Consider the following 12,079-nt stretch of genomic DNA (forward strand, 5'->3'; position numbering starts at 1 on the left):
TTTATAAATCTATGCCCCAAATTCCAATTCATGCAGTATGTATGAACTATGAGTTATAAAATAAATTAATTTATTTAATAAATTTTATTAAAAAGATTTGTGAGAATAATAGCATTTTACCATTGACATAAGACATTGACAATAATGTCACTATATAGAATAATTATCCAGGGCTGCCAGTACCAAATTATATGTATATTTTTTTCTTTTTTGGTTTACCAGATAATTTAGGGTGAAGGTCTAATATGGTAAACTAAGTCAATAATTTAAGATTAATATTATAGTAAGAGAACGAAAGAACATAAATGATACACTATTAAATATACAAAATTTTATTTTCTTATTTACTAATTTTCACCTTGCAACACAACAACTGAAATATCGAACTAGTATTTTGTCATAGTTTTTCCTAATTTCTAGCCTTTACGTTTAAAGGATAGTATTCGCTGTACAGCTTGAAGACAAAATTTTCAAAATGCTCGCCTCAAGACCCATTATTTCCCGCTTACTGCAGCAGACTGGTAAATATTACAAAACAAGGTTTATTAACAAGTATTTGGTCTAACAAAATTTCTTAATAATATTTATCATATCCTCTTTTAATAGTTATTCTTCTTCTCATTTTAAGCTTCTTTAATTTACAAACAATGTTATAAATCTAAATAGTTTTTTTATCTCGTTTTTTCCTGTTTTATCGTTACATAACAATTAAATAACCTAAAATTTGTGATTGTGTTGTATATTCAGTTTATATAGATTATATATAACAAATTATACTTATTGTATATAAATTCTAAGTTTTCTTTTATTTTAATTAAAAAAAAATCTTAATTGGATCATAAGTCTTTTGTTTTGCCTTAAATAATCATTTAAATTGCCATTTATAATAAGGGATTTCGTCCTTTTCAGTCATAATACCATTATTAACTTGAATAAAAATGTCCTTTTATCAGTACGTCGTTACCATGGCGAGAGTCACTTCAAGCCTCCTAGTATGGATGAATTGCCCGTCCCTCAGGGACCTTGGCAAGCTCAGTATGACGCCAACCAGAGGCGCTATAATGCTGTTCTGCTCTTTGGAATAGCTTTTGGTGTGGGCTCTCTGATTGTGGTAAGCATATTCAGTAGTAAATTTTGATTGTCTTATTATCAATATTCTGCTTGCAGTCAAATTTATTATTATCTTAGATTTATTTAAAGTTATTTCTAAATACTTAATTTATCTTTATATTGCTCTATAATTTTATATTTTCATTTCAGGCTAAAGCCTCCGGCTTGCTGTACCTGAACTACTCTCCCCCAAAATCCTTAGATTAAGCCTAAGTGATTTGTGAGCATGTATTTAAAAAACTAGTTAACTTTAAATAGAGTATCAATTACCCATGTATATTATTTTATTTATATTCTTGACCTTTTCCCATATTAAATAAAAGTTTTGGGAAAAAATATTCATATAATGAATATAGATCTTGACATAACTTATATAATTTATTTTAAGTAATGACCTTTTAAATAAATGCTAGTTTTTGTGAAAAATTTCTTCTGCTTATACTTCACAATTTGGTTCAAAGACTAATCGTATTCTAAAAAATAAGTTACCATCATTTACACCCTGTATCATGCGAGTGCAAACAACTTATACTGTGCTCCCGTGGGAGCTATATGGAATTTTTGGATTCTGGTATAAAAATCCACTCATTAGTTTTGGTGTGACCAAGAAATATTAAGACAAAAAAACAACAATTTATGATATTAGTGAGCTCCAGTATGAAAGTAGTTTTTTATATAACATTTGCAAGATAATCACATAATTGGAAGTATGCATATATATTTTTTGAAATTCATTTTGTGAGTAATAATTTTACTGTAAAAATATAAAACACTTACAAAATTATATTAAATAAGTTTAAAATATATAATTTTAATTACTATAATTGTCAGTCTATTTAAATACCGTCATTTTGGCGTTTTTATTTTATGACGTCACCATGAACGTGAAATACGAGGGTATTGCTGAAAATGTTCAGAGCTGGCCAGTTGGACAAATTACTACGGCAAACTTTTTTGAATAATAATTTTCGAACTCTTTGGTAGCTTAGTGTGGTATACTGCGTTCATTTCTCATTTTTGTGTATTGGCGGCAAATCTAAAACTACTTGTTACATGTGAAAATGCACCTAACTCGAGAAAATTTTCGGTCAATGATTTATTATGACTCGCTGTGGGGTTACTCATCAACGAAGCTATGATAGGCTAAAATTTGCATTTCTTAATAAAGCCCCATCTGGTGCCACTATTTACAATTAGTTTAACGAGTTTAAGCGTTTAAGCGTGGCGTAGCAATCTTAATAATGATCCGCGTTAGGGACGTCCTTTAACAAAGACTACTGAAGATAACAGCAGTGCTGTGCGACGCATGATAGAAGAATATAAGTGACCTATCAGCAGATACGGGCAAAGCTAGGCATCGGTGTGAGTCAAGTTCAAAAAATATTACACGAACATTTAGGCGTCAGGAAGCTTAGTACCGGATGGATTGCCCCTACTTTAAGTGACGATCAGAAACATCTTAGCACATACTGATGTTGCAAAATGAGATAAGTTGACTCAAATGCTATATTTGACATCGTCATGGGTGATGAAAGCTATATGGCTACGAACCCGAAACCCAAAGACTATCAGCTCAGCGTTACCTTTCGAGGATCGACCAACTAAGGTAAAGAAGAAAGAATCAAGGAAAAAAGATTATTGCCTCATTCTTTGGTAAGAAAGGTAATTTCAAGTAGAGACTAACGGAGATTAATTCGAAAAACAATAAAAGTATTGGCAAATGTCTACATTAAGCCGGTTTTTCATTATCTAAACATTTTCAGTGTTACCTAGGTAATAACAAATAAGCGCTGTTCCACAGATTTCATAATTTTTGTAACTATAACATTAATATTATCATCTTGTTGTAATGGATGAACATAACATTGTTTTTAATAATAATAATATTTTTAAAACTTTCAAAGTCACTTAAAACCTCTCAGAACAATGCTTTATAGTTTAAAGAAATCGTTTTCTTTATTAAAAGGCAATAACTTCTCTAACATATTTCTTCAGTTGCTATATCAGGTGAAGCAACTATAATAGAGTTATATCAGATTAATTTTAAACCACATATTTTAATATTAATTTTTTTTGGTTGTGCAACTTTTTTTAATTCTTTTTTTTTCGAGAAGACGGCCTTTTTTCCTAGCCTCCATGTGTTTTAAATTAAATGCCCCCATTATAGATTCAGTCAACGTACCATGTTTTATTGTATGTATCTTAAGTTTAAAAAACTCAATAAATACTAAAGCATTTTTTGGTTTATTTTGCATGCTACTTACATAGTAAGTAATGAATTGACAATAATTTTACTTTTTAGGTCATTTCTAATATTTCATGTTTGTTAAGCAATTGAGAGAAAACTGACATTGTGTGGTCTGATTGAAGCATTACAAGTCTTCGGTAAAGTACACATTACTTTTGCTTTCATGAATTTTAAACGTTTGCCTACTGAAGACAACTTGGACTTTTTCCTTTAACACTACACTGGTAGACGGCGGATCCTCGCTGAGTCTATAAAACCAGACTAAGAAAGCAGTGACATGCTTACTTATTTAGCATTCTCTTCTTGCCGAATAAAATGCTTATATATCTTTGGCCTTGATCCTCGCCCTACTCTGTTACTTTATGCTCCTATCATAAACTGTTTATGAAATTGAAGTCTTCACTCTAGCTCTGGGCCACATTTTTTTTTAGGGAGTGATGTCACGACGTCATCATGGGATTGCCCTAGGTCCAAGAATATATCCCTTGGAAACTCTTAGGAGTTTGTAGTTCTCCAATGGCCTTTTTAGACCTATTCCATAACTACTGCAATCCCTGAATAAAGCTGACGAATCAGCCGACATCACAAGCCCGAGCCACAACTTCAAAACTTTTATGACGTTTGCATCTAGCTTTGACAAAGGGGTTTATTAAAATTATAGACGAAGAAAGGCCAATTGAAACGTATTGTTAGGTAATTATCGTAGATCCAAGCTTTTTTTTGACGTTACTAATCGGTTGGTTATTTACCTTGTTGAGATCTTTTAAAGCTACCTACTATTCCTTCTAAAGAACGACGAAGTACGATCTATTATATCAATCTTACGACCGAGAAATTTAAATGGAGCATTTTCCGTGACCGTAGAAACGCATTGACCGCCTAACTATATTTCCTTCTTATGAGGTATATCTTGTATTCCGCTTACCGAAACACAGACAGTAACATTTATTTGGTTTTCTTCCATCCTATCGTCCCCAATCCATCCGTCTACTCACAGAATTTATCCACTTCATCCAAGAGTACTTGACAGTGTTGGCGTTAAAATTGATTCTGTGTATTTATTCTTGAACTTGAACAGATATCCCCATTTTTTCTCGTCCCTTATTAGTTTATCTACTGAGATATTAATTACAATATTAAATGTTATTCGAGATAAACAACAGCTTTGAAATAGTCCCAATTATACATACATCTTACATATCATAAAAAAACAGTTAAGATAAACTTTTATTTAAATAATTCAGTACATATTCGGATCACCATATCAATTAAATAATTAATACTTATGCATTTTTTAAATAATCTTCTAATATTTGTTTTACAAGTTTCTATACAAAATTTACTAGGATCATAAAAATGCTCTTAAACTTATAATAAATGTGGTCCTTAGAACCTTATCTTCACATATTCATTGATAGACACATCCAAGTACACAAAAAGTAATAAGAAAAATAAATTATAAACATAGAACATTGTTCTATTTTGATTAAAAACTTTTTGGTAAGCAAACCAAGAAATTACAGTCATGTTATTTAATGTTCCCTTGCGATGTCAGAGAATGCATCGAGTATGTCTTGTGTACTGAGAGGTAGAGTTAGTCCAGCACCCGGGTAGCAGGAAGCGATGCGTGCCTGAAATTAAATATAATTATCTTACAATAATTACCTTAAAACAATATTAAATTTATATTGTGTTTATGAAGAGAAACTTATGAATTATTTTTAGGCGTTAATTATATCTTATAATAGTATTAAATAAAAGTAATGTCATCATATTTAAAAAAAATATATAAAATATTAATTGATATCACTATTATATGGTAGAAATTGTTTAAGAAAGTTAAGTAGAAATAAAAATTATAACAGCTACTTAATTGGTATACAACAAAATACCATGGACTTGGTTCTTACTATGTAAAAATTACAAATTCCAGAGCTAGCAAACCTATTTGGCAAATCATTTGTTAGGTTGAACCAGAGAGTTTAGTCAGAGGTATTAAAAATAAGGTGCAACTATCTAAAATACAGCTCTGCATAAATTAGTTACCATAGCATGGTGTCCTACCACAATAACTCTCTGCTGTTAAGGATGTCCTGGTCATTCACATTGTAAACAAAAAATAAATTGAAACAATAAACTATTATTATTATAATCAGGACCTTCGACTCCAAAGATTTCAGTTTCAATGACAAGCTATTCAAATAGAACAATCGGGGGTGGGGGTATCAGCTTAAATAATTCATAACAAACGACCTGTAAAGCCACGTGTTGAGCTATAAACTCTTCCTGCATAGCTCGCCAAACTACTTGCAGCAATCCACCCTCCTCGCTGAGATGCTTCTCCACCGTACGATACAAGCGATGTAGGGACTTGCGTACTACGAAAACATACAGAAATTATGGTTAAGATATAATGGTGAAATATTTTTCTTATATTCAATAATAATAATAAATGACAATGTTCTTAGTAAAACAGCTGTGGCAATTGAATAATACTACTTTTTGGGGATTTAATTCGTGCCTCTTTTTATGTAAGTCAGATTTATCAAAAAAAATTTACAACCATATAGTCTGGTCCTGACCAGGATAAGTGTAAAGTATTTCAAACGTCGGGTTACATCCTCAATATGGCATATTTAATTGTGTACTTCCGAAGACGTTACATCTCATTAGAATGTGTCATTTAGTCTTCGAAAACAAACCTACCCTCTCGGAAAAATTATAACTATACGGTTTGTATTACAGGAGTACCATAAGCTGTGGTATATATGTCTAAGGTAGCACTATGTCCATTGTAATGAATTATATTATTACAGATTATAAAACATACTTAATGATTAATATCAATGACACAGTATACAGAGTCAAATTAGCTGTAATTAATTGACATAATTATTACCTACTTGTATATTGCAATATTTTATAGGGAGTAAAAAGTATATTTTATTTATGCTTAGTACTCCGAACCTTAACATAACAGCATTTTCTTTAATGTAAAATATGAATAGCTAACCTTCATGAGCTGGATACAGCGCCAAGAGCCGTCTGAGCTCGTGTTTGCTGAAGGCGGTTCGGTAACAAACCTCGTCCTCTTTCACACCGCTCGCTACCGCTTCGCCCACGCGTTCGAAAAACTGCGCCAACTTCTCTAATGGCCTACCGAAGTACTGTGTGACATACTGCTTCAGTGCTTCGGAGTATCGCATGCGTGCGTCCCGACGTAAACTATCCAAGGCCGTCACTCGCAACGAAGAAACGCAAGCGTGAAGCCGATGGTAGTTCTCCATTTGTACTACAGCTCTCGGTGTTCGAGGGTGTTCGGCCAATTGGATTGTACGTAACATCGCTGTGGCCAAGGAAAGATACCAGCGGTCCAAATCTGCCCGCCGGCCGCGAGCGAATATTGACTCGCACACTGAACTCATCTCTTCCAGCTCTGGTATGAAGCTGAGGATGCCACATTTCGGTTTTTTTGCCGCCTGAATTTAGAAGTTAACTGATTTATAATTCACACGTCACATTACAATATGTTGTTTTTACTAAACAAAAGCTTTAAAAGAGATGTCAATATAAATATTATTTAAAGGATAAAAAACACAAAATTGGACCATACTTACGAGGGTATTTTTATTATAATGTAATTGACAAAAAAAAAACTAGCGACGATTGTAAAAAAACCAGACCGAAGAACCATAAAAAAAATATATAAATACCATTCACTCACCACCCATTCATTCATTCACAACAAGTCACCTGTTTGACAGCGTCATTCAATGCGGCCAGTCTATCAGCGACGGCTCTATCCGCACCCCTCTTGGCTGCTACGGCGACCGCTGCGAGCGCCGCCCGCGACCACCTCGCCTCCCCCCCACCAACCTCACTACCCTCCCCCCCTTCGCCAAGCACACGTCGTCCCACGCAAGCCAAAGCACGCATAGCACCACTATTTAGAAATGAAAATATAATTTCTATAGGAAAGCTATGATCATAAATTCACATAACATACTTTCTGAAGACAAAAAAAAATTAATCTAAAAGAAAAAAATATTAGATACTAAACCTATATGTACTGATAGAAAGTCTATAAATTATATGTAAATTATACAACTCTATTAGAATCATCTAATATTAGATATTACCATACAATTCTACTTACTAAGGCTCGTGTTTCTCTATGCTTCCAACCAGCGACACCAACTCCGTCTCCAGTGCTGGAAACAGTTCCCCTAACAATTTTTTCGTCTCGCTCGTGTTTTTTTTCTGTTCATTTCTCTCACCACCATCGCTTTTTTCGCTTCGTTCGCCGTCACTGTTGTCACTCTATGATATTTTGGTTAATAGGAAAATAAAACAAGTCACTTCAGTCCTAACATGCACAAGTCGCATAAAGATTCCTGAACAATACTGTTGAGCAGAATATAATGTTAAGGAAGATAATAATGTGTAGGAAGAAATTGAACAAGATATTAACCTATAAGTTCTGTAGTAAGACGCGTTATCTTTTATTAAAAATGGATTCTTCTACAGATCCTAATTTTAAGAAGCTATCTAATAGGAACACAAAAATCTAATTTACTTAAGCAATACATACTTAACTGATACCAGTAAACATGTACAAAAAATATATACATATAAGTTAGATATTAAAATCACAATCCATTATTTTGATGGACGGGTAATAATTATAGTTAAAATTAAAAAAATACCTTAACATCAACATCCAAATAGAAGAACTGGGTACAAAAGTCTTGTTCAGCATTGCAAGTTGATTCCACCATTGTTAGCACCTAACAAAAAGTATGACTGATATTGAACTGATTTTATTTAATTTATTCAATTGTCGCAGAACAAAGATATTGTATGACCCTTGAAAGGTAATTATTATGTTCCAGATGTTTTATTCATATAAATCTATTTATGTGTATTTTAAAAATACACTGTCAAAGTATTATTTTTAAATTGATTATTAATGTCCTTTCTAAAAAGTAACAAACACATCCAACTACCTCTACAAATAATCGTATTTACAAATAAAATCTGAAGTCAATAGAATATGCAGAAAAAATGTTACACAACACTCTCTCCTTAAAGTCTTAGAAAGGTTAGGACATAGAAAACATTAAAGAAATTGGATAAAAAAAGGTTTAAGTCAAAATCATTTGTGATGAAAATTTTACTAAGATATTTAAGAAATTACAATATTAAGTATATCTACATTATTTAGTATACATACTATACCATTACAATTTTAAATATACATGTAGTAATAAATATATAAATGTCTAAGCTACATATTCCAATTTCAAAATCTGTCTCTCTAACACTTCTACTTATTTAGGACAACCCATCTATCAAGTGATATTAAGATATTATTACCAAGTAATTTAAGATTCTTATTGCGAACGAGAATAGGCACATGCTGTTAAAATATATAACCCTCAATATTAACAAATTAGCTAAACTCACCTCATCCAATAGATCATCTACAGTGGCTGTTTGTGTGTTAAGTGAATTACGTGTCCCGTCACACCACACACGTGCCTCTCGCTCGTGTACACGGGACCACGTGCTCACATACACCTATAAATAATATTAATAAATATACACATTCTGCTTATAGACAATGTTTTTTTTTTATTTAAACATTTATGTTACAATATTTATGAGTGTGCTGTCATAAGTCGATGTAATTAAAATAGTATTTTAATTATGCTTTTTCTTCACAGCTTGTGATGGGCCATAGCCTTCCTTGTTTGTAAAAGATATACAAAAATATTTTGTTAAATCCAACTTACATTTCGAAACAAACTCCTCTGACTCCATTAATTAGATTAGTACTAAGAAATCTATTTTGCAAGAAATGCCTGTTGTTAAGATACTTCATAATACTATTCGAACATAATTTTTTTTAATGTACCTTGACCAGACCATCATAGGCTTTATCATCCATATCTTTGAGCCATCGCATAAATGGTGCATAAGGCATCAGCTCAGAATGATGCGAACGTCTAGTATTGGGAGTTGGCGCGTGGGCTTCATTTGCTAAATGTATGAGAGCATTATTCAGATGTCGTGCTAGTAGAGCAGCCAAATTGTCTTTCGCACGAGCCAATCTTCTTAACCGTTCGCGCACTGCCCCTAGCCTTAAGCGAGCAGTACTAGCTGTTCTTTCAGCCCTTAACGCGTTACGTAGCGCTTCAGCCGCCCGCAGTGCTCGTGCGCGACCATCAGCAGTCGCCAATGATATCTGAAAATTTTTAATTATAAATGCTTAACTACAATGCTTAATAATAAAGTTTTTAGTCAAAACTTTAGCAAAGTGTTAAAAATCAGCTTTTTCAGGTCTCTTAAATAATATGTATTTTAGAATTCTCATCCATACCTCTGATAGTGTGTCGAGATCTTTAAGAGCAGGGTTGTCAAGCCATTCATATATCTCAGTAAGCTCAACAAGCAGGGCACGTGCTGCTGCGTCGGAACGTGCCGCCCCTGACCGCGCGTGCAATGCTGCGGGTGCTGCACGTGTCAGTGCTTCTAGACGAGACAGGCGAGTTGAAAGTGCTGTCCCTGCAGCACTTCCCGCTAGAGCATAAATAGAAAAACTTGGTAAATTATAATGGAAAAGAGTTTGAGCAAATATACTGGATGATCTAAAAACTATAGGTATTTAATTTTTATAGATCACTGGTTGTTAATTAATATGAATTCATTCTAATAGTTTTAGTACTTACGATTTTTAACTCTTTTCATAATTAAGCTGTTCTTTAGGAAAAAATATTGGAAACACTTTGGTAGTGCATTTAAAAGTTAATTTGCAAAAAGTTTGCATCATTAAAATATCCACCTTGTTTGCATAACTAAAACTTGAGATCTACCTTCCAGTTTAGCTGCCAATTGAGCCCCACCACCTTCAGTTGCAGCTGCAAGCATTCCAGCTACATTAAGTGCATCAAGTCGTGCTAATCTATCTCCAAGTCGTTTGACTCTTCTCTCAGCATCTGTATCGTCAGGTTCGGAATCTTCCAACAAAGCAGCCAAAGCTGCATCTGAGGGCTGTCCCATCCCAACTGGCAAGGATGCGGTGAGTACAATTTGTGTTAATCTATTCAAAGATGTTTTACAACGTTCAATATTGCTAGTCCAAGATAGAGTTTCTCCTCCGGCTTCAATGCTCACTCCACCCTATTTAAGAATGTCACCTTTTTTAATTTTCTGATAAAAAGAATAAAAATAATCACTATCACCAATTTTGAATGAACATTTTAGTGTAGGCAGTAACTTTTGCAAAGAATATGCTTTGATATGTAGGGAGTCATTATAAAAAAGCAAACAATGTAATAAATAACTCACCGAGAAATCTGTCTTTATCTTAATATTATGTAAAGGCCAACATCGTAACCGGGAACTGCCTTCCGTAAGAACGAGTGTCCCACCTTCCACACTCAGTTTTTGTGCCTTTCCGTCTGCAGTTACTATGTCTACACTCACTGCAGGGTCCAGTCCTATGTTTGTATTTACTTCTTCTAGCTTCATCTTTAATAGTTTACAGATTTTATAGGATCTTACGCCTACTTTATAATAAGTTAACTGCAACTATACAATATTGTTTTTATTATTTAATAAGCATATTATGTATATTTACAAATAAGTTAGGTATATTTAATACATTTATATAAATATTAACTGTGATATTTTCCTCAGCATAGTAACTTGTATGGATTAGATTTGATTAATTTAACAAAGAATCAATTATAAAATATGTAAACGACAATTGTCAAACATTGATGTCATTCACAAGTATGACATATTTTGAGCAAACAGTCATCCGTCAACGTAAAGATTTAAAGAAAAAAGACACTCTAAACTGGTAGAATATACTGTGCACGCCTTTGAACGGATAAAAAGTAAACACTATATTTTAAACATACAACAACAAAGTTAGATACCTTTAAATTTATAGTTCTAGATTAACTTTTAAATAAAAAAATATATCTAGAATTGAGTAGCTTTTTATGTGTATCACATAATTTTAACTTAATATAATGTAAAACGATAAGTATTCAATTCCTTTCCATTTAAACATGCAAATTAGTAGTAGTAGTAATTTTGTGAACTCTTTTATTATTCCGCGTACTTTTTTATTATTTATATACCTATCTCTTTATTTGCTTACAATTAAAAACAATTTATTCTACTTGTGTAAAATTTAAATGGTACATGTTTAAAAATATTATCAGGTATTTATAATATGTTTATATGATATAATAGTTTCATGTTATTAATAAAGTTTAATAAAAATTCAAATGGAATTGTGCATAACATATTATAATTCTAACTGCCGCTCATAAACCTTTGGAAGTGACTACCAACTAGCGACTAGCGAGTAGCATTACCGTTAGGCTTACTGAGGATTAAATATACTTAATTAGGTACTAAACTGATATTTAGCTTTAATATATCGATACTAATAACGATTTGTTAGAATCATTTTAAATCAATTCTATACTAAATTGTTTAAAATTTAAATATGATGTATTCGTGATATAGAACTTTTATTGTTTCTCAGTTATTTAGTTAGAGTCAACTCAGAAATGAAAATGAAAAACGGAGGTTTATGTAATTTTACTGAAATCTAAAATTCACGTGTTGTTAATCGTGAACTAGCTGTATCGCGTATTTATAAATGGTTTTGACAAGAGTTATTTAAATTTACGAAATCGA

The 12,079-nt window shown here is 32.4% G+C and overlaps 2 protein-coding genes across 4 annotated transcripts; one reads left to right on the forward strand and one right to left on the reverse strand.

Annotated features, from left to right (window-relative positions):
- The first annotated feature begins 357 nt into the window (after positions 1-357).
- LOC116769412 (uncharacterized) lies at positions 358-1,385 on the forward strand. Its single transcript, XM_032660487.2, has 3 exons — positions 358-521; positions 954-1,111; positions 1,261-1,385. Exons 1-3 carry the CDS (start codon positions 476-478, stop codon positions 1,315-1,317), a joined length of 261 nt encoding a protein of 86 aa, XP_032516378.2. The 5' UTR covers positions 358-475; the 3' UTR covers positions 1,318-1,385.
- A 3,309-nt stretch (positions 1,386-4,694) lies between these two features.
- Positions 4,695-11,171, reverse strand: LOC116769410 (exocyst complex component 1). 3 transcript variants are annotated; one of them, XM_032660486.2, is made up of 12 exons: positions 11,025-11,171; positions 10,709-10,951; positions 10,234-10,540; positions 9,741-9,940; positions 9,276-9,605; positions 8,825-8,938; positions 8,065-8,145; positions 7,515-7,678; positions 7,112-7,301; positions 6,372-6,837; positions 5,612-5,736; positions 4,695-4,989 (listed from the first exon to the last, which is right to left on the reverse strand). In XM_032660486.2, exons 2-12 carry the CDS (start codon positions 10,889-10,891, stop codon positions 4,891-4,893), a joined length of 2,259 nt encoding a protein of 752 aa, XP_032516377.2. In that variant the 5' UTR covers positions 10,892-10,951; positions 11,025-11,171; the 3' UTR covers positions 4,695-4,890. The 3 variants fall into 3 exon arrangements, with proteins under 3 accessions (XP_032516377.2, XP_061378577.1, XP_061378576.1); XM_061522593.1 differs by having other exon boundaries at positions 11,043-11,129; XM_061522592.1 differs by lacking the exon at positions 11,025-11,171 and having other exon boundaries at positions 10,709-11,013.
- Between the last annotated feature and the right edge of the window lie 908 nt (positions 11,172-12,079).

Source organism: Danaus plexippus, chromosome 14 (genome assembly GCF_018135715.1).
Source record: "Danaus plexippus chromosome 14, MEX_DaPlex, whole genome shotgun sequence".
Classification (NCBI taxonomy): domain Eukaryota; kingdom Metazoa; phylum Arthropoda; class Insecta; order Lepidoptera; family Nymphalidae; genus Danaus; species Danaus plexippus.